A 20,177-nucleotide genomic window follows, 5' to 3' on the forward strand; every position below is an offset into this window, starting at 1 on the left:
TGCTGGGAAAATTGGTCATCCACATGCAGAAGAATGAAACTAGACCACTCTCTTGCACCATACACAAAGATAAACTCAAAATGGATGAAAGATTTAAATGTGAGACAAGACTCCATCAAAATCCTAGAGGAGAACACAGGCAACACCCTTTTTGAACTTGGCCACAGTAACTTCTTGCAAGATACATCCACGAAAACAAAAGAAACAAAAGCAAAAATGAACTATTGGGACTTCATCAAGATAAGAAGCTTTTGCACAGCAAAGGATACAGTCAACAAAACTCAAAGACAACCTACAGAATGGGAGAAGATATTTGCAAATAACATATCAGATAAAGGGCTAGTTTCCAAAATCTATAAAGAACTTATTAAACTCAACACCAAAGAAACAAACAATCCAATCATGAAATGGGCAAAAGACATGAAGAGAAATCTCACAGAGGAAGACATAGACATGGCCAACATGCACATGAGAAAATGCTCTGCATCACTTGCCATCAGGGAAATACAAATCAAAACCACAATGAGATCCCACCTCACACCAGTGAGAATGGGGAAAATTAACAAGGCAGGAAACAACAAATGTTGGAGAGGATGCGGAGAAAAGGGAACCCTCTTACACTGTTGGTGGGAATGTGAACTGGTGCAGCCACTCTGGAAAACTGTGTGGAGGTTCCTCAAAGAATTAAAAATAGACCTGCCCTACGACCCAGCAATTGCACTGTTAGGGATTTACCCCGAAGATTCAGATGCAATGAAACGCCGGGGCACCTGCACCCCGATGTTTCTAGCAGCCATGTCCACAATAGCCAAACTGTGGAAGGAGCCTCGGTGCCCATCGAAAGATGAATGGATAAAGAAGATGTGGTTTATGTATACAATGGAATATTACTCAGCCATTAGAAACAACAAATACCCACCATTTGCTTCAACGTGGATGGAACTGGAGGGTATTATGCTGAGTGAAGTAAGTCAATCGGAGAAGGACAAACAGTGTATGTTCTCACTTATTTGGGGAATATGAATAATAGTGAAGGGGAATATAAGGGAAGGGAGAAGAAATGTGTGGGAGATATCAGAAAGGGACACAGAACATAAAGACTTCTAACTCTGGGAAATGAACTAGGGGTGGTGGAAGGGGAGGAGGGCGGGGGGTGGGGGTGAATGGGTGACGGGCACGGAAGGGGACACTTGACGGGATGAGCACTGGGTGTTATTCTGTATGTTGGTAAATTGAACACCAATAAAAATTAATTTATAAAAAAAAAAAAAAAAAAGAAAACAAAAACAAAAAAAAATCTAATAACTAAACAAAATGGATACATATATACTCTAACATATTTGGGAATCATTTCAAAACATCACCGTTACCTGCAATGTATTTGAAGACAAAAAATATTCCCAGCAATAGTCTTTTTCGTATCTGAAACCACGTCGCCTAGCTTCTTCCCAGCCCTATGGGGCGAAGAAATAAAGAGAACTATTCTGATATTTCATTTTCTTTGTAAAAGAAATTCAAAGAATTTTGAAATTTATAAACAAAAAAAACAAAACTCAGGTTTTCTACAATTCTAATTAAGTGATAGCTATTCAAAATAAATTTCCAGACCTTTCTTCATATAAACAAGTACAAGTTATATAGTAATATATTGGGTATTTTATATAAGATATAAACATATAGAGTATATATCAATCAAAAAGAATACTGTTGGACAAATTCCAATGCTATTGTATATTTTTAACTTCTAAATAGAATATAAACTTTCCCATAATATGTAGTACAAAACTGGATCAAGAACTATAGTAAAAAGATGCTATCTCTAAAAACCAAATTACATTTAAATTTGGAAAGATGGGTGATAAATGTTTTTCTCAAGTAAGCATGACTTTTGGGAGAAGAAACGATCTCACTAAATAATGTACATGATTATAATACTCCATGAAAATGTTAAATCTAAAAGCAGTTATAGTTTATTAATGAACAGAATGAGATTATCTTTCATGAAAGTCAAAGATACAAATGAATACTATCAAATAACATTGAATAGGTTTCTGAGACAAACTCTCCACTTGTTCTATTGTTATCAAAACAGACTTTCTTCCCAAAAGGATAAATATAACAAATTACCAGAAAATTGAAAAAACCTGTATAATTTTTTTTGAGTGTTCACCTAATTTTAAACACTCAGTAATTTAATCCTAATATCTATAATAGATACCTATAATAATATAGATTTTAAAAAGTGAGTATGTTCCTCTTCTACTATCAGCTTTTCACTTGAATGGTCACAATCTAAGATAAGTCACTGTTTACTTTTTACCTCAAATGCATTTACAACTGTCAGGTGGTCACTTTTAGTGTCTTTTGCTAGTTCTTTTCTTCTTGCATCAGCAATCTTTTCTTTGCCCTTCAGAAAGGAGGGGAAAAAAAAATTCATGAAGGCAATTTAAAAAGCTCTGATGGTAAACACAGAAAGTCATCCTAATAAAAAAGCTAATGAAAAATGGACCTGAACAACAACTATTCTGTGTATATAAAAATGTCCAGCCTTTTATTTGTATCTTTCTTACCAACGGAATGACAAAGGGATCTTTGAAGCTGAGACTAGCAGCAATGGTGAGTACTGGGTCTAAACAACAGAATAGAGCTCCAAAAAGAATCATTTTTCCAATGTGTGGCTCAACTGGTAATCGTGCTAAGTGGACTCCAAGGGGTGTTAATTCTTCTTGTTTATCCAAGGCATTCTGTAAAGCAAGGATTTATGTTTAAAACAGACATTATAAAGCATCATATTCAAAACTATTTTAGCTTGCCTTAAAATAAATAAATAGCAGGAGAGTCCTCATTCTCTTAGGCCCAAATGCCCTAATATCATTCAATATTGTTTTCTTCATCAAAACTTAGGTTCTGAGGTCAGCAAAGGGTAGAAACTTAAATTAAAACAAAACAAAACAAAAAAAAAAAAAAAAAACCACTTTACTCTAAATGTTAGAAGAGAAATACCATATTAGCAAACCTTCAATCAAATAAAGATAATCACTCACCAGATTTGTGGGGAAAAAAAAAAACAACAAAAAAGAACTATTATATATTTGGAATATATAATACAGAGCCTTGATTCTAGTAATTTAAGAGACATCAGACAGGAAGGCAAGAAATAATGGGCATATCTAGAACACTGAAAAATGGGTGTGGACTACTGCTCTGATTACCTAGGGAATTTGGTCCAATCATCCCACTGAGCATAGCTAGAAAAGCTGCTTGAAGTTAAAAAAAGAAGTACAAGAATTATAAATATAGAATTTAGGGAATAGAAGTCCAGGTTGGTGAGCCCAGCATCGGGGCTTCTTTTCTTGGCAAAAGCAATATAAATCCTCTTTGGAGAAAGTTATCACCGTCCCAGGCTTCAAATTTGTATCTACAAAGAATTATGTAAATACGATATCCAGTATATAATTAAAATACGTCTACAAGAAGGTATCAGCAAAAAATTTAAAAAAATAAGAACTATAACACACATGTATCCCATTAGACAGACTTCTTCTACACGTTTATGGCAGAAATAACCTTAATCTTACAAAAACTCTTCCAGAAAATAGAAAAACAAAAAATATATAATGCTCCCAACTTGTTTTTTTGTCCCTGGCATAATCTTAGTCATCAAATGTGACAGGGACATCTGGAGAAAGGAACACTATTGAAAAATCTTACACATGAGAAACCAAAGGAAAATAATAGCAAAGTGAATCCCAGCAAGTCAGATTTGTTTCAGGAACGTAAGTTGGTTTAATATTTTAAAAATCAATTTAACCCAATACATTTGTCATGACAAATTAAGCAAGAAAAAAAGAATCGTATCATAATCTTATCAGAAGCAGAAAAGAGATCTGACAAAATCAATTATCCATGCATGATAAAAATCTTTTAGTAAACTAACAATAGAAGCTTCCTTAATTTGATAGTTTCCACAAAAAAATCTTTAACAAACATGCGCAACAAATTGTTGACAGCTTTCTTGTTAAGAACAGAGACATAAGAATGCACACTATCATACCACTTCAGCTCGGCATTGTACAGGGGGCCCAGATATTGGGAAGGGATATATAAAACTGTATTACAAAAAAAAAACCAAAACAAAACTGTATTACAGGGGTGCCTGGGTGGCTCAGCTGGTTAAGTGACTGACTATTGATATCACCTCAGGTCTTGAGCTCAGGGTGGTTGAGTTTGAGCCTCGCACCCACTTAAAAACACAGAAACTGTATTTATAAATATAACTGTGCATGCAGAAAAAAAAAAATCTACATATAATCACCAGAATAAGTGGGTTTTAGTGACTGATTACAAGATCAACATTCAAAAACCAATTTCAGAGGTGTGGCTCTTTCAGTGGGTGGCTCAGTCGGTTTTAAGTGCTTGACTCTTGATTTTGGCTCAGATCATGATCTCAGGATCTTGAGATCAAGGCCCTTGCTGGGCTCTGCGCTTAGCAGAGAGTCTGCTTGAGATTCTCTCTCCCTCTTTTCTGCCTCTCCCACACTCTTTCAAATAAATAAATCCTTAAAAACAAAACAAAAACCGGTTTCATTTCTGTATGTCAGAGTCATAAGAAAACGAAAAATCTGCTACATAGAATCCAAAAATACCACTAACTGAGAAGTAAATCTTTAAAAACTCTCCTAAAACCCCTACAAAGAAAACACCAAAATACCAAGAAATGTTAAATACCTAAAAAAAAATGGGATAAATCATGTTCTTGTCTGGTAAGACTCCATACTGTTCATTAAGGCAGCATGGCACTGGTTCCACAAAGACATACAAAAGCATTATAGTAGAACAGAGTCTACAAATCCAGACACTAGATGGAGGACAAAAGCTGCAGAACAAAGAGGAAAGGATGAACTTTTCCATAAATAGGGCTTAAATTTTGCATCCTACCTTACTAAACACACACAGAAAATCAACTGGAGATGGATTAAATATCTAAATGTGAAAGACTAAACACTAAAGTTAAATAAGTATTATCTTCATGACTCTGGGGTAAGGACTTACTAAAGAACAAAAATTACTAACGTAAAAAAAGACACATACATGTGACTACATTAAAGTTGGAAATTTATTTATCAAAGAACAAACATACAGACACAGCTGACAAAGGCTCAGATCAAGAATACACAAGAAGGATAAAAGGAACTCCTTAAAACCTAACAGAAAAACAGGTATTGGCAGTTTATAAAAGAGGCTATTCAAATGAGCAATAAACCTACGAAAAGTGGTTGGCAAATTAAGTCATGATAATGCAAATTAAAACTACCATAAATTAAAACTACTGCAAACCTACCAGCAACCTCAGAACAAAATATTCCTAAGGGCTGGTGCAGCAACGAGAATTCTCACCTACCACTGGCACTGGAAGAATATAAAGTGGTTCGACAACTTTGGAAAACTGTTATTTACCAAAGTTGATTATATATATGTCTATAAATACATACCTTAATAGCCAGTAGATTCACTCCTAAGTATATATCCATGAAAATACATGTAAGTATGTGCATCAAGAAAGTGAATATTGAAGATTACTCATCTCAACATTATAGGTAATAGCCTCAAACTGGAAATAAGAAAATGCCTTTGAGTAGTCGTGTAATAAAATATGGTAAAGAAATAAAATAAATTTCAGCTAAAAGCAATAATGTGGATGAAATCCACAATATTAAGTCAAAGAATCCAGAACTCCATCGTCCCCTTCAAAAACATCCCCCATATCCTGTGTGAGTTCATGTAAAGTTCATGAAATAGACATTAAATTGAACTCTTTATATATAGAAATGTACACTTATATGGTACAAAAATCAAGAAAAACTCACAAGAGATTACCATTAAGGTCAAGATAGAGGTTATCTTCGGGACTGAGGGACAAGGGAGTGCTTGGGAAAGGGTAGGAGGGGGACCTTTTAGGGATACTGGGAATGTTCTTACTTCTTTAAAATGCAGGCTTCACCAGCAGAAGAAAGGAAATAAAGACTGAAACAGAAATAAATGACATAGAAAGTAACAACAACAACAACAGAACAGCTCAATGAAACCGGGAGCTGGTTCTTTGAAAAAATTAATGAAACTGACAAATCTCTAGCCAGGCTTATCAAAAAGAAAAAAGACCCAAATAAATAAAATCACAAATAAATTATAGAGAAGAAATGACAACCATTGTTACAGAAATACAAACTATTATAAGATAATTTAATGAAAACTATATGTCAACAGATTGTACAACCTGGAAAAAAAACGGATAAATTCCTAGAAATATATAAACTACAAAACTGAAACAAATAGAAAACTTGAATAGACGGATAATCAGCAAAGAAACGGAATCAGTAATCGGAAATCTCCCAACAAACCAATTCTACCAAACATTTAAATAAGAGTTAATGCCTATACTTCTCAAACATTTCAAAAAAAAAGGAAGGAAAACTACCAAATTCATTCTATGAGGCCAACATTAATTACACTGATACCAAAACCAAAGACATCACAAAAAAGAGAACTACAGGATAATATCCGTGATGAACATGGATGCAAAGGTTCTCAATAAAATACTATCAAACCAAATTCAACAATACTTTAAAAGAATCATTTACCATGATCAAGTGAGATTTACTCCTGCGTTGCAAGGGTGGTTCAATATTCGGAAACCAAGGACCATGATATACCATATTAATAAAAGAAAGGACATTAAAACCGTATCATTTCAACAGATGTAGAAAAAGCATTTGACAAAATATAACATTCATTCATTATTAAAAACCCACAACAAAGTGGGTTTAGAGAGAAGATATCTCAATATAATAAAGGCCATATACACAAAACTCACAGCTAATATTCTTAAAGGGGAAAAGAGAACTTTTCCCCTCCCTTCAGGAACAAAACAGAGATGTCCACTCTCACCACTGTTATTCAACATAGTACCAAAAGTCCTAGCCTCAGCAATCAGACAGCAAAAAGAAATAAAAGGCATCCAAATCAGCAAGGAAGAAGTCAAACATTTCACTATTTGCAAATGACATGATACTCTATATAGAAAACCCAAAAGATACCTCTAAAAAACTGCTAGAACTGATAAATGAATTCAGTTAAGGCTGCAAGATACAAAATCAACATACAGAAATCTGTCGCATTTCTATACACCAATAATAAAGCAGCAAAAACAGAAATTAAGGAATCAAAGCCATTGATAACTGCACCAAAAATGTTAAGATACCTAAAGAATAAACCTAACTAAAGAGGTGAAAGACCTATACTCTGAAAACTAATAAAACAGTGAGGAAAGAAATTGAAGATGACACAAAGAAATGGGAAACCATTCTATTCTCATGGATTAGAAGAACAAACATTAAAATGTTTACACGACCCAAAGCAATCTACACATTTAATGCAATCCCTATGAAAATATCATGAGCATTTTTCACAGAGCTAAAACAATCCTAAATTTTGTATGATATTGGCACAAAAACAGATACATTGATCAACGGAACAGAACAGAAAATCCAGAAATTAACCCATAACTATATGGTCAGCTTATCTTTGACAAAGCAGGAAAAGAATATCCAATGGGAAAAAGTCTCTTCAACAAACCGCGCTGGGAAAATTGGACAGCAACATGTAGAAGAATGAAAATGGACTACTTTCTTACACCACACAAAAAACAAATTCAAAGCAGATTAAAGTCTAAATGTCAGACTGGAAATCATCAAAATCCTAGAGAACATAGTCATTAACCTCTTGGACATTGGCTGTAGCAACTTCTTACTAAATAGGTCTCCCAAGGCAAGGGAAACAAAAGGAAAAATAAACTACTGGGTCTTCATCCAATAATTCATTATCCTATACAGCAAAGGAAAGGAAACAATCACCAAAGCTAAAAGGCAACCTTGAAAGTGGGAGAAGATAATTGGAAATGACAAATCTGAAAAGGCTTAGTATCCAAAATATATAAATAACTTATAAAACACCCAAAAACCAAATAATTAAAAATTAAAAAATGGGCAGAACACACGAATACACATTTTCCAAAGACATACAGATGGCCAACAGACACATGAAAAGAAGCTCATCACCACTCATCATCAAGGAAAAACAAATCAAAACTACAATGAAGTATTACCTCAGACCTGTCAGAATGGCTAAAATCAAGAACGCAAGAAACAAAAGGTGCTGGTGAGGATGTGGAGAAAGGAGAACCTTTCTGTACCATTGGTGGGAATGCAAACTGTACAGCCGCTCTGGAAGACAGTATGGTGGTTCCTCAAGAAGTTAAAAAGAGAACCACCCTAGGATCCAGCCGCTGCACTAGTAGGTATTTACCCAGAGAATATACAAAAATACTAATTCAAATGGATACACGCACCATCCCTCAATGTTTATAGCACTATCTACAACAGCCAAACTACAAAAGCAGCCCAAGTGTCCACTGACTGATGAATGGATAAAGAAAATACTGTTATTTTATATGGGGGGGGGGATACTACTCGGCCACAAGAAAGGATGAAATCTTGCCATCTGTAAGGACATGAATGAGCTAGAGAGTATTATGCTAAGTGAAACAAGTCAATCAGAGAAAGGCAAGTACCATATGATTTCACTCATATGTGGATCTTAAGAAACAGACCAAAGAGCATACAGAAAAAAGAGAGGCTAACCAAGAAACAGACTCTAACTACAGAGAACTGATGGTTACCAGAGGAGAGGTGGGGAGGTAAGATGAACAGGTGATGGGGATTAAGGAGTGCACTTGGGATAAACACCAGATGTCATATGTTAGTGCTGAATTGCTATACTGTACACCTAAAACTCATATGAATGACACTTGTATGTTAACTATAATCAAATAAATACATACATACTTACATACATACATACTTAAAAAACAAAACCAAACAAAACAGGCTTCAGACCCTGTTGACAAGGATTTATTTCCTGGCCTCTTCATGATTCTGTTGTCTGCAAATGGCTAAGACTGGCTCTAAAGTTCAGTTCGGAGAGAGGAAGTCACATCTACTTAGGCTTCAGAGCCCAGATAGCCTCTGGTTGTCCATCTCTAACATAAATAGTAAGTTGGTTCTAATTGCCACCTAGCTCTATGCTACTAGATAAAAAAGCAGCAAAGCTCTATTAGATAACAGCCTGGAGGGGAAGACAGACAAGTCAGTGGTAAAACTACACTACTCCCTAAAATACAAGTAACCTCACTAAATCTAATACAAATTCCGAGATAGATGATTTACAATACTTTTTTATTTAAATATATCATTACTCATATTAAAAGCTACTACAATGCTGATATGGCCCAAATTCTCAAAATTAACTGAATAGATGGCTTAAATAAAACTGAAATATGTAAAGTACACCTTCAACAACCTAACAAAGAACTAATCATCAGAATTTGTGGCAATGACTAAAATGTTCTACTTCTGTGCAGTCCAATGTGGTACCCCACCAGCCACATGGGCCTACTGAGCATCTGAAATGTACAACTGTGACTAGAGATACTGAATTTGTAATTTACTTCAAAATTTAAATTTAGTCACATATGGTTAGCGGGTACCTTACCGGACAGCACAGCTCAAACCACTTTCTATTTTGAGCACTACCTCACAGCGCCCTTCTCTGGGCACTGACTCACAGCCAGTCCTGTGACTCTTGTCAACATGGTCTTGTGCAGGGATGGCTACCAACTAAGTAGTCACTTGCCTAAGACACTGAAACTAGTTTCTCAAAACACTGACTTCATCAAAACCAACTAAAACAAAAGGACTTTAAGAACAAAATGAAAGGCAGGGATATGAATATAAGGCACCTGTTAGTATTCTTTCAAACACAGGAGTTGCCTTTATAAGATATCCACACTGTCACTAAATTACTTGGATTTGACATTAATCAGAAGAGTCAATAAACCAACCAAATTCATTTGAAGAATACAAATGAAGACAAAGACCAGTAAATTCAAAGATTTCAAAATTTTATGTAATTTTAAAACAAGCCTGGAATGAAAAATTATGTCGGAAGGGCCCAGAACGAGAAAACCATCACAAAGGTATCATTTCCTATCTTTCTAATTAGCATTTAATATACTATACTGAACAGCCTAAGGATTTATCAAATTCAGCACGATGTATTCTTCGGTCTACCTTACAGTAATGAATAAAAATTTTAATGAGGTAGCTTATTATTTTTTTTAAAGATTTTATTTATTATGAGAGAGAGAGAGAGAGAGAGAGAGAGAGAGAGACGGGCAGAGACACAGGGAGAGAGAGAAGCAGGCTGCCTGCAGGGAGCCTGATGTGGGACTCGATCCCAAGACTGCAGGATCATGCCCTGGGCCAAAGGCAAGCGCTAAACTGCTGAGCCACCCACGGATCCCATATGTGCACTAACATTATATATGTAAGTTAGAGTTTTTAAAAATAAAGTAAAATTTACCAGTTCCATCAGGTGTTTTATGGACAGTGACACTGCTTCATCTGATGGTGGATCCATTAACCTACTCAGAAAATGAGCAATTCCACCTAGCCTTAAAATCTGGGGGAAGACAAATATCATTAAACAGATATATTGACATTAACAGTTTAGTCCTGCCTATCAATCACTTGAATAAAGCATTAAATCCATACATGATTTTCAAGTTACTACTTTGTAAATTACTCACCAGCTCTATATTGATGGTAAAAGTAGCTGGTTAAAATCTCATAAGTTGATTACCAATTATCTTCAAAATAAGGTTAATTGTATTAGAATATATAGAAGGTGGTGAAAATGGTGAATGGTTTATCATGTAGTAACAGTGCACAAAGCTAACATTTACTGAACACTTACTATATGCCAGCTACTGTTCTAAGAATTTTATATAAGCTTAATTTAAATAACTTGTCAACTAACAGAACTAGCTTGTCAGGGGAGGAGCTGGGATTCAAACACAGGCAGTACAGCTCTAGAGTGTACATGATAAAAAATGTGGTTAATAAACATTTGCAGGAAGTTTAAAAACAGTACTAACCCCTCCCCCCCACCCCCATTCCAGATGATATGGAAGGAACAGGGGCCTATGGCAGGGGAGGGGGCTGGTGTCCCTGAATCTCATGCATACCCAGAAAGGCCTGGAAACTTCCATTTTGTTGAGGCTTTTGGTTATCACACACACACACAAAAACACAAATGCATGGTAATAATTCTTCTTCACAGATTAATACGATACTTTCATCTCTATTAATGTTGAAAATTACAACCCTACCCTCCATTTATTTTAACTCTCCCACCTAATTTACCTTTATTTGTAAACAAAGTTCTTCTAAAGGAGTTCTCAAAATTTCTGGCAGTTGATAGTCATCCAGAAGGCTTGCTCGAAGCCCATTATACAGATGATAGCAATGACCAGGTTGAACTCTTAAAAAATAAATAAATAAGAGGAGCATTACTAATGATTTTCTAGAACTCCAGAGAGGAAGTAGGGAAAGTAGCCAATATCTATATTTCAGTAAGCTACACCATAACTTACTTAATACTTCATTTTTATTAATCACATATTCTTTCTCCCCATTTGTTTAATAACACTAGATCCACTACCCCTATGTCCTAGTTTAAGAAACAGAAGATTTTCTCCTCCAAACAACTATCTGGTTCCCTATTTCTAACTTACAGATTCCAGATTGCTGCACTTAATAACAGCAGTCTTCTGAGGTTTACTTCTGTCTGCCCTGTGAGTCTTTTATGATTTTCTGTAACATATCCTAGCATTATGTAACCTGTCTGTATTATTTTAAAAGCTTTTAAGTATGTGCTTAGTGAACTATCAGAGGGATGCTGGAAATTTTTTAATTGTTAAGGTTTTCTTTAGTGATGTGAATGGACAATGTTAAGGATAGATGTGCAGGGGTGAAGGTATTCATAAATTTTCAAGCAGAATAAATATTTTATGACCTCTTGCTGCTACAGAAGGGGAATGCCATTTTCCTATGTTAATAAAAATAAATTCTAAAAATCTTAGCTATTTTTGCCCCAAGTCTATAATGATCCATCATTCATTAATATAACATGCCCATAGAAACTAAGAGTGCCTTCACTGAGGACCATATAGTTTGCCCTGGCATTTAAATAATGGTCAATCAGGCTTTGCTAAAGAAATTTACATCTATGGACCCTACAAGGAACTATGTTCCATCTGAACTAAAACACTATAATTCTATAGTTAACTTCTAGCAAGCTAGCAGGAATGAAAAATTAGATGAAATATAATACTTTAATTTCTCTAATTGTTTTAAGGATAAATCTAAGACTAATATGTTTACTAATCATATAGAAAAGTGTACCAAACAGTAACTACTTCTTCAATCAGTATCCAGTAGTAGTAAGTCTGCAGGACAAAATCTTAGTCTTGGTGGATCCCGAAATCAAGTTATCCCCCGACAGCTGATTAGGAGAGTACAAATTCTTAGAGTAAGCCATGACTTTGCCTCAAAAGCACCAACTGTATAATCTAAATAAACGGTCTCCGAGTTATAATGGGATAATCTGCAAAGATTACAGGTGAGACAGCTTTACTACATACAAATATAAAACAAAGCACTGATAAAATGATACATAAAGTTTTCTTCCAAACAAAATGATCTATAAAGTTTTCTTTCAATTCTTCTTTCCTTACTTAAATCAGTATCTGAAGGCTGATGGAACACTTTAGCTCTAAGAGGCAAAAGAACAACTCTCTCCTACAACTCCAGACAAGATCCTACCAGAGTAACAGGTGTGAAAATACTATGAAGTATGCATTAAAATGAGTAAGTGCAGTTCTCTGAGTTAAGGTAAATCATTTTTCCACCATTAAGAGAGACGTTATTTCTTATGCCTACCACATCAAGGGGGAAAAGGTATGTTTCCTGTGTTTTCACTGGTAACTGAGTGAAAAATCAGTATAGCTATAAAGTAAAAGACTAGGAGCCCACACTGGAGCCAGACCAACTTTTAATTTCTTTATACCTTAACTTCCATACTCTTAAAAAGGGCACCATACCATACCTCACTACACTGCAGTGAGAAGACTGGATATTCAAATATTACTCATTCTCATGATTATTAGTAATATGTGCTTTCAAAAAAGAATACAACAAAATTACACATAACAGAGTAATAAATTAAGAATAAAGAATAATTTTACTTAACTAGATGGAAGAATTAAAAGCAGAAGAATCATGAAATAGCAAAGAAATTATGATTAAAAGCACTTTCAGACAAATGTTCCATCTTACCTTCCAGCTCGACCTTTCCTTTGTTTGGCATTAGCTTTACTAACCCACTCAGCAGACATTGTACTGATGTTGTTTTGTGTGTCAAAGTGTGTTTCTTTTATTTTTCCTCCATCTATCACATAAACTACATCATCTATGGTAATGCTGTTTGGAAAATAGATATATGAAATATTAACAATACATCAAAAGTACATAACCTCTAACAGGCCTACAGATAGGGATTTTATAGCATTTTCTTATTGGTCAAAGTGATTTAGCAGTTTGGGATTTTCCCTATTGTTCTCGTATTTACCATTACAGGAATTAAGCAGTTAATTATAGGCAGCATCAGGAGCTGCAGTGGCAGCTAATTCTAAAGATGACATGATAAATTTTTATTTGCCCACAAACTTCACAGCTTACTTAATGACTTTTGTAGACCTAGCTCTGTGGGCCCCCGTGCCAAGGTTTAGTATCAGCTTCCAGAGCAAAATTTGGACTGTACAGACATACTCGTACTTCCAAATGAATATAAAAAATTTTAAAGGCTATTCACAACTGATTCAAACATGACCCCCAACCAGAAAAAGGCAAAAACAAAACTGACCTCAGCTCCCACACTTCTTTAAGAAGGCTTTAAACAAAAACACTAAAACGGCAATTTGTAAAGAGGGCTAAAACATTATGGGATTAATAAACAAAAATCAAAACCTATGCTCTCTTTAATGCCATGACTAAATTAAAATGAATTTATGTAAAGAAATTATGAAAAATCTTTTGGAGATAACAAAGTACAAGGTATATTAACAATCTATGGGACTCAAAACCAACAATCATCAGTAGTTGATATTTACCTAGTCTCTGCAATATTAGTAGCAATTACTATTTTCCGAACACCAGGAGGGGTTTTTTTAAATACCTGTAAAAACAAATCAAAACCCCAAAAGTACATTAATTTCTAATACATTATTCTTGCAATTAGAAGAGTTACTTCACATAATATACTACTGACTTTTTAGCATTCTGTGTCCACTCACTTACATATGCATCTAGAATCTATAGATATATTTTATAGGTATACATCATTTTCAATACTATAGAATTCCCTTCTGGTAACACAAACTAAATCTCCCAGATTCTGGAACCTTATCACAAACAAGATTTCAAATGAAATATTATTTGGGCAACCCAGGTGGCTCAGCGGTTTAGCACCGCCTTCAGCCCAGGGCCTGATCCTGGAGACCTGGGATCGAGTCCCACGTCAGGCTCCTAGCATGGAGCCTGCTCACCCTCTGCCTTTGTCTCTGCCTCTCTCTCTCTGTGTCTCTCATGAATAAATATATTTTTAAAAAATCTTAAAAAAAATCATTATTTAAATTTACACAATGTTTTTTAACAAAAGCTGAAAGTATATGTCTTTTTATGTAGTCAAACTTTTGAGAGAGAGAAGAGAGAGTTAGTTTAGCAATAAGAATTAGGAATTATCCAAAACTATGAGTAAGGGCACCAACCAACCAGGTAAATGCCAAACTCCTCAGAATGGATGTCTGATTATACCATCACACATAAGCTTCTGAGATCAGACTGATTTAAAAAAAAAAAAAAAAAGTCTTCAAATACCAAATCCTACAAACAATGGCACCCTTTACAAAGCCAGCCAAGTAGCGATTCTTTCTCTGCCTATGTCTCTGCCTCTTTCTGTCTCTCATGAATCTTAAAAAAAAACAAACAAACAAACAAACAAAAAAAAAAAACAGCAGCCAAATAGAAGGAAGACAAGACATATAGTCAAGTACCACCTGCCTATAATGCAAAGAAATGCATAAATTCATCTCCTCATTTATACAAAACACAAGAGAAAACATGTTTTCCAATCTAGTCATATAATCTCTAGCAAAGGAATATGTAATTTACTATTCGGGTGCCAGAGAGGAAGTACTTCCACCCTGGATACTTTTCTGTCTGGTCTTCTGAACTAAGTCTTTTCTCTTTCCCCTTGTCTTCCTTTAGGTATGTACTTTGTATCTAAATAAACTGGCAGGGCCTTACTCAGCCTATGGTATCAGCAGAAAAGATATTAAAAGTCCCTCAATAAAAAACGTCTTTCTCACAACCCTGAGATCACGATCTGAATCGAAATCAAGAGGTGCCTACACGACTGAACCATCCCAGGCACCTTGTCTTGATATTTTCTTACAAAGGAAGTGGAAAAGGTAGAAGGGAAGATGGATTTTCTTCTGATCCATCTCATCTTACCTGGGCCTACAAACACTGCAGTCCAGAAAACTACCTTGCCTTTGAGAATGTGGTGTTCATTCTAACTAGGGATATTCCTGAATCTGACGAGATAGAACATTCAAAGCCATAATAATATATTATTAATAAAAGAGGAAATCTCATACCTACAAATATACTAATTCTGTTAAATCAAAATCTCAAACATCAAGCTGTAGTATGTCACAGATAACTGAAACCCAAGCTAGTTATTGGTGAAACCAATCTTTAAACTTTTCCCTAGGAGCACCTGGGTGGCTCAGTGGTAGACCATCTGGCTTTGGCTCAGGTTGTGATCCTGGGATCGAGTCCCGCATGAGACTTCTTGCATGAAGCTCCCTGCAGCAAGCCTGCTTTTCCCTATGCCTCTGCCTCTGCCCCCCCCCCCACTCGTGTGTCTCATGAATAAATATTAAAAATTAAAAAATAAATATTTCCCTAATATTGACAAAACTATCATTTGTTAATTATCCTCGGTAATTAAAGTTTTTGTCCAATTATATCCCAAAGACTCATTTGCAAAAGTTCTTAACTACTTTTGTATAGATTACTACTTGAAAACTCACCTTTAAAAACATAAAAGATAATAAAACACACAACCAGCAGCCCTTAAAGCTCATCTCAATGTGAAAGACAGAGGCTGAATAAACTTAACAACATACCTGTGTCTGGTTAACTGTAGGCATCAGTGAATGTAGGGGTATAATAAGAAACCTGTCTGAAAATTAAAAAAGAAAATTAAACTTTAAGATATATAGTTGCAGAAAAGCTCCGGCAAACAGACTTGGAACAATGAGATGAGATGCTAAGCCACATAATTCTCATACTCCTATGTATAATTAGAGTAACTTTATTCTTTTTTATTTTCTTCTTTCCTTAGTGCTCCAACAAATTCTTGCTCACATTTTATGCTGTCAATTTATTTCACATTGAGAAGTACATTCTCCAAATTCCTAAAGAATGCTTAAAGTTAGGAATATCTTTTCAAATTGTGATAGAAAAACATCATTAACTCCATTCCCATCACTTAACTGAAGACCAAAAAATTTTCCCTTAATATGAATGTAAGTTTATAGACTCTGGGTGATCCTTATTATTTTAATCAACAGAGAATATGTGAATTTATAGAGCACATTATTTATGAAATTTCCACGTCCCTTTTTAAGTTAAAAAAAATAATGAAACAACACTGGGTAAATATAATGCATTCCAGAAGTGACCCACATTTTTAAACATAATTTCACTAGAAATGTAAGAAATCATATTCCTATTTTTAAGTTCCAAAATGAAATAGTCCATTCGTGATTTTAGCCAATAGGATTTGGTGTGGTATTAGTGATGAAAACGAGGGAGTGTTAATTAAGGAAGGGTAGATTTCACGTTTAGCTATGGTTACAAAAAAATGCAACCTGACTTAAATATCTAGCAAGTATCCAAATGACTAAAGATAGCTGTATTTCCCCAGGAGAAAACAACACAAAACTATTTTTATTCAAAGGAGCTATGATGCTCCCCAACTCTCTAGGACCCTCTGCATAAGGGTTACAAATCTTAAAAAGTAGTAAAAAGTGGTCAAGCAACTGATACTACTAAAAGGATGCTCTGACTTACTTATCTCTGTGACACAAGAGGAAATACATCAATTCAGTCAATACTCAAGCCAAAAATATTTACCTTGAATTGGAACCGTAATATGTAACTTTCAGTTTATAAAAAGTACAGGTAAGAAAGGATCAAATGAAATGACACTATAATGATTCAGATTCAGAAAAATCTAGAAAGTCTAGGTGGACCTAGTCTTTTCCACAAGCCATTACCATGAGGAAAGTGAGGAGGGTATGAAAGTGATTATCTAGAGTAAAAGATTTATCTGGTTTACATTTTTCTGTAATTTGAACAAGTTAGCTCTAAAAGACACTTTCCAGGAAAAATTGGAATATAGACTGGGTTACTAAACAATGCTTAAGAGTTAGGTATGATAATGACATTGTAGTTATATAGAAACATTGTGGTTATATACAAAATTTTCTATTTTTAGAGATGCATATTTTTTGAGGATAATGTGATATCTGCAATTTACTTTAAAAAGGAAAAAATTAGAATACAAAAATAACTGCTGCACTGAAGTCAATGGAGTATGATACGCATGATGATTCTCTAGCTGTCAGCTTAAAATGTTTCATTACAAGTTAAAAAAAAATCAGCTGCCAGGTAAAACAATGAAAGTAAAAATAATTCCACTGAAGACTATAACTGGGATAAAAATAGTTTATAGTGCTGATATTGTGAACTACAGTAGTTAATGGGAACAAAGTCTATACTCTTAGAAATAAGATAGTTGTTAATTGAGTTTTAAGATTCACCTTTCAGTCAGTATAGAGTTAGACCAATTTTTTGCCCCTTCAACAATGGCTAACAGTGTAACCAAGTATTAATATTAAGGCTAAATTTAAAAAGTAAAACTTGAGAAAACATTAAACTTTGGAAAGATTTTCTTTAAAAAGAACTGAGCTGGTAGTGAAAGTATAAAGTAATTACTTCCCCTTGAGAATTACTAAGTTAGAAAATTAATAATCAATTACAATAATCCATAGTATCACGTCCTTTTCCACATTCCCTCCGAAATTATAGTATTACATTTTGGTATATCTATATTTTTCTTGGTAAATACATACACATATACTCAAATTTTTTTTTTTAACTTAAAGTAGATCATACAGTAGCATTTATTTTGGGGGTAAGAGAGGCCAACATTAGAAGGTTCAGCCAAAAAAAAAAAAAAAAATCCAGTTATTTCAAGAAAAAAAAATTGTTTAATCAAGACTATGCTTTTTCTTTAGAGAAACGTTATCACTGACCAGGAAAGAGAAATCAGTATTTCATTACAGAGCAATCAAAGTAATCAAACAAGAACATTTTCCAACTAGAGAATAGTAAATAATTTCAATTTTAATGTAGAGGGCATTACTATAGTGGGATTTAACGAAGAATGAAAAATACAGCTCTACTATTTCAGCCAATAGGATTAGATAGAAATATTTTTAGTGTTTTTGGAAAATATGTGTCAAAAGCACTGCAACAGATTAAGATTAGAAATTATAATCAGAACTATCAAATACTACAGAGAATATGCTTAATATTTTACTGACTTAAAATAATTATTCCTGAAAATGCTCTGGCTGAATTTTATGGGAGAACAACGGCCTCATGTATTTCTCTAAGAAGAGATTGTTTCTCAAACATGCTACTAAAGCATCAGAATCACCTGACGAATTTTTAAAAACTACAGATGTTTAAGTCACATTCTTAGATTTGGAGTAAGGATAGGGTCTGAGTATTTGAATTTTATTTTTTTTTAAAGATTCATTTATTTATTCATGAGAGACATACAGAGAGAGGCAGAGACACAGGCAAAGGAAAAGCAGGCTCCTTGCAGGGAGCCTGATGTGGGACTCAATCCCAGATCTCAGAATCACGCCCTGAGCCGAAAGCAGACACTCAACCGCTGAGCCGCTGAGCCAGCCACCCAGGCGTCCCTGAGTATTTGAATTTTAAAGAAGCACCACTAGCAACTCTGTTGTATAAATAGTCCAAGATGAAAAACACTAGGCTAAGGGATAAATTCAACCTTTTCTGCCCAACTAAATGCAGCAGTGAGTGAAAAAAACAACCTTAAGCACCCAACATCTTAACTTTAAGGGCTCAGTATTATTAGGCAAATTTAGGAAAAGAGGTAAAATATTCTTATCATCATACCAAATAAAGAACTTTACCATATACTTAACACCTTCATCTTGTGACTTAGAACTTTATTTTTAAAAGAGAAATGAGAGTGAGAGTGAGAGAGAGGAAAAGAGAGAGATACTCAGCCTGGGCTTAAGACCATCAAGATCCTACAGAGAGGTAGCCTTAGAAGTTAATACAATTAAAAAGAACATAACCATGCTACATATGATTTAAAGGCTGTTCTTGAAATTGCAATAAAATTAATACCTGATTTAAACATCACTTGTGACATCAAGAGATCATGTAAAGTGCTGATATTGTCCCAGCCTGGTAGAAAGACCAATATTGCACCATCCTGTATGGAGTGGAAATAACCATTACAAAGGATCAAGTAACAAACACCCTAAAAGTAAACTTCTGTGCACACCTGAGTATTCATTAAAATTCTATTAGCTCAGGAAATTTAGTTACTGATTGTAACTAAAGAATACAAGTTCACTTAAAAATAGGATGTATAATCCAAGTATTTCCATTTGTTTAGTCTTTCCTTTAAACAGATCAAATGCCTAAATCTTGGTATTTTGATATTTCTACTTCTAGTGTCAAAGGAATTTCTTCTATATGCTATTTTTAAAAAACATGTAAGAAAATTATTCTTGTTACATTAATAAAATTAAAACTATTTCACCAAAAAAAAACAAAAAACAAAAAACAAAAAACTAACCTCTTCTTCCAAAACAATGTGTCGGATAAGGGCAGCAATCAAATTCAGATCAACTTTATCATCATCTATCATTTCCATAACATCTACAGTACTTGCAGAATATCTATCAAAGTTAAATAGAAAATCATGAAATACCTAATAAAGTTTCTTAAGGTCCAACCTGCTATAATATCTTAAAATGA

At 34.4% G+C, this 20,177-nt stretch overlaps 1 protein-coding gene across 1 annotated transcript in view; it reads right to left on the bottom strand.

Moving 5' to 3' along the window:
- The window catches only part of DHX36 (DEAH-box helicase 36), a 58,102-nt gene that overhangs the window by 14,818 nt on the left and 23,107 nt on the right, over positions 1–20,177 (bottom strand). Inside the window, exons 11-20 of the mRNA XM_055320960.1 lie at positions 19,996–20,098; positions 19,539–19,626; positions 16,208–16,263; positions 14,126–14,190; positions 13,293–13,436; positions 11,319–11,436; positions 10,477–10,575; positions 2,571–2,744; positions 2,321–2,407; positions 1,371–1,454 (exon numbers count right to left, since the gene is read on the bottom strand). Coding sequence (XP_055176935.1) covers positions 1,371–1,454; positions 2,321–2,407; positions 2,571–2,744; positions 10,477–10,575; positions 11,319–11,436; positions 13,293–13,436; positions 14,126–14,190; positions 16,208–16,263; positions 19,539–19,626; positions 19,996–20,098 — 1,018 coding nt within the window. The remainder of the gene's footprint in view (positions 1–1,370; positions 1,455–2,320; positions 2,408–2,570; positions 2,745–10,476; positions 10,576–11,318; positions 11,437–13,292; positions 13,437–14,125; positions 14,191–16,207; positions 16,264–19,538; positions 19,627–19,995; positions 20,099–20,177) is intronic.

Source organism: Nyctereutes procyonoides, unplaced genomic scaffold, assembly GCF_905146905.1.
Source record: "Nyctereutes procyonoides isolate TBG_1078 unplaced genomic scaffold, NYPRO_anot_genome, whole genome shotgun sequence".
Taxonomy (NCBI): Eukaryota; Metazoa; Chordata; class Mammalia; order Carnivora; family Canidae; genus Nyctereutes; species Nyctereutes procyonoides.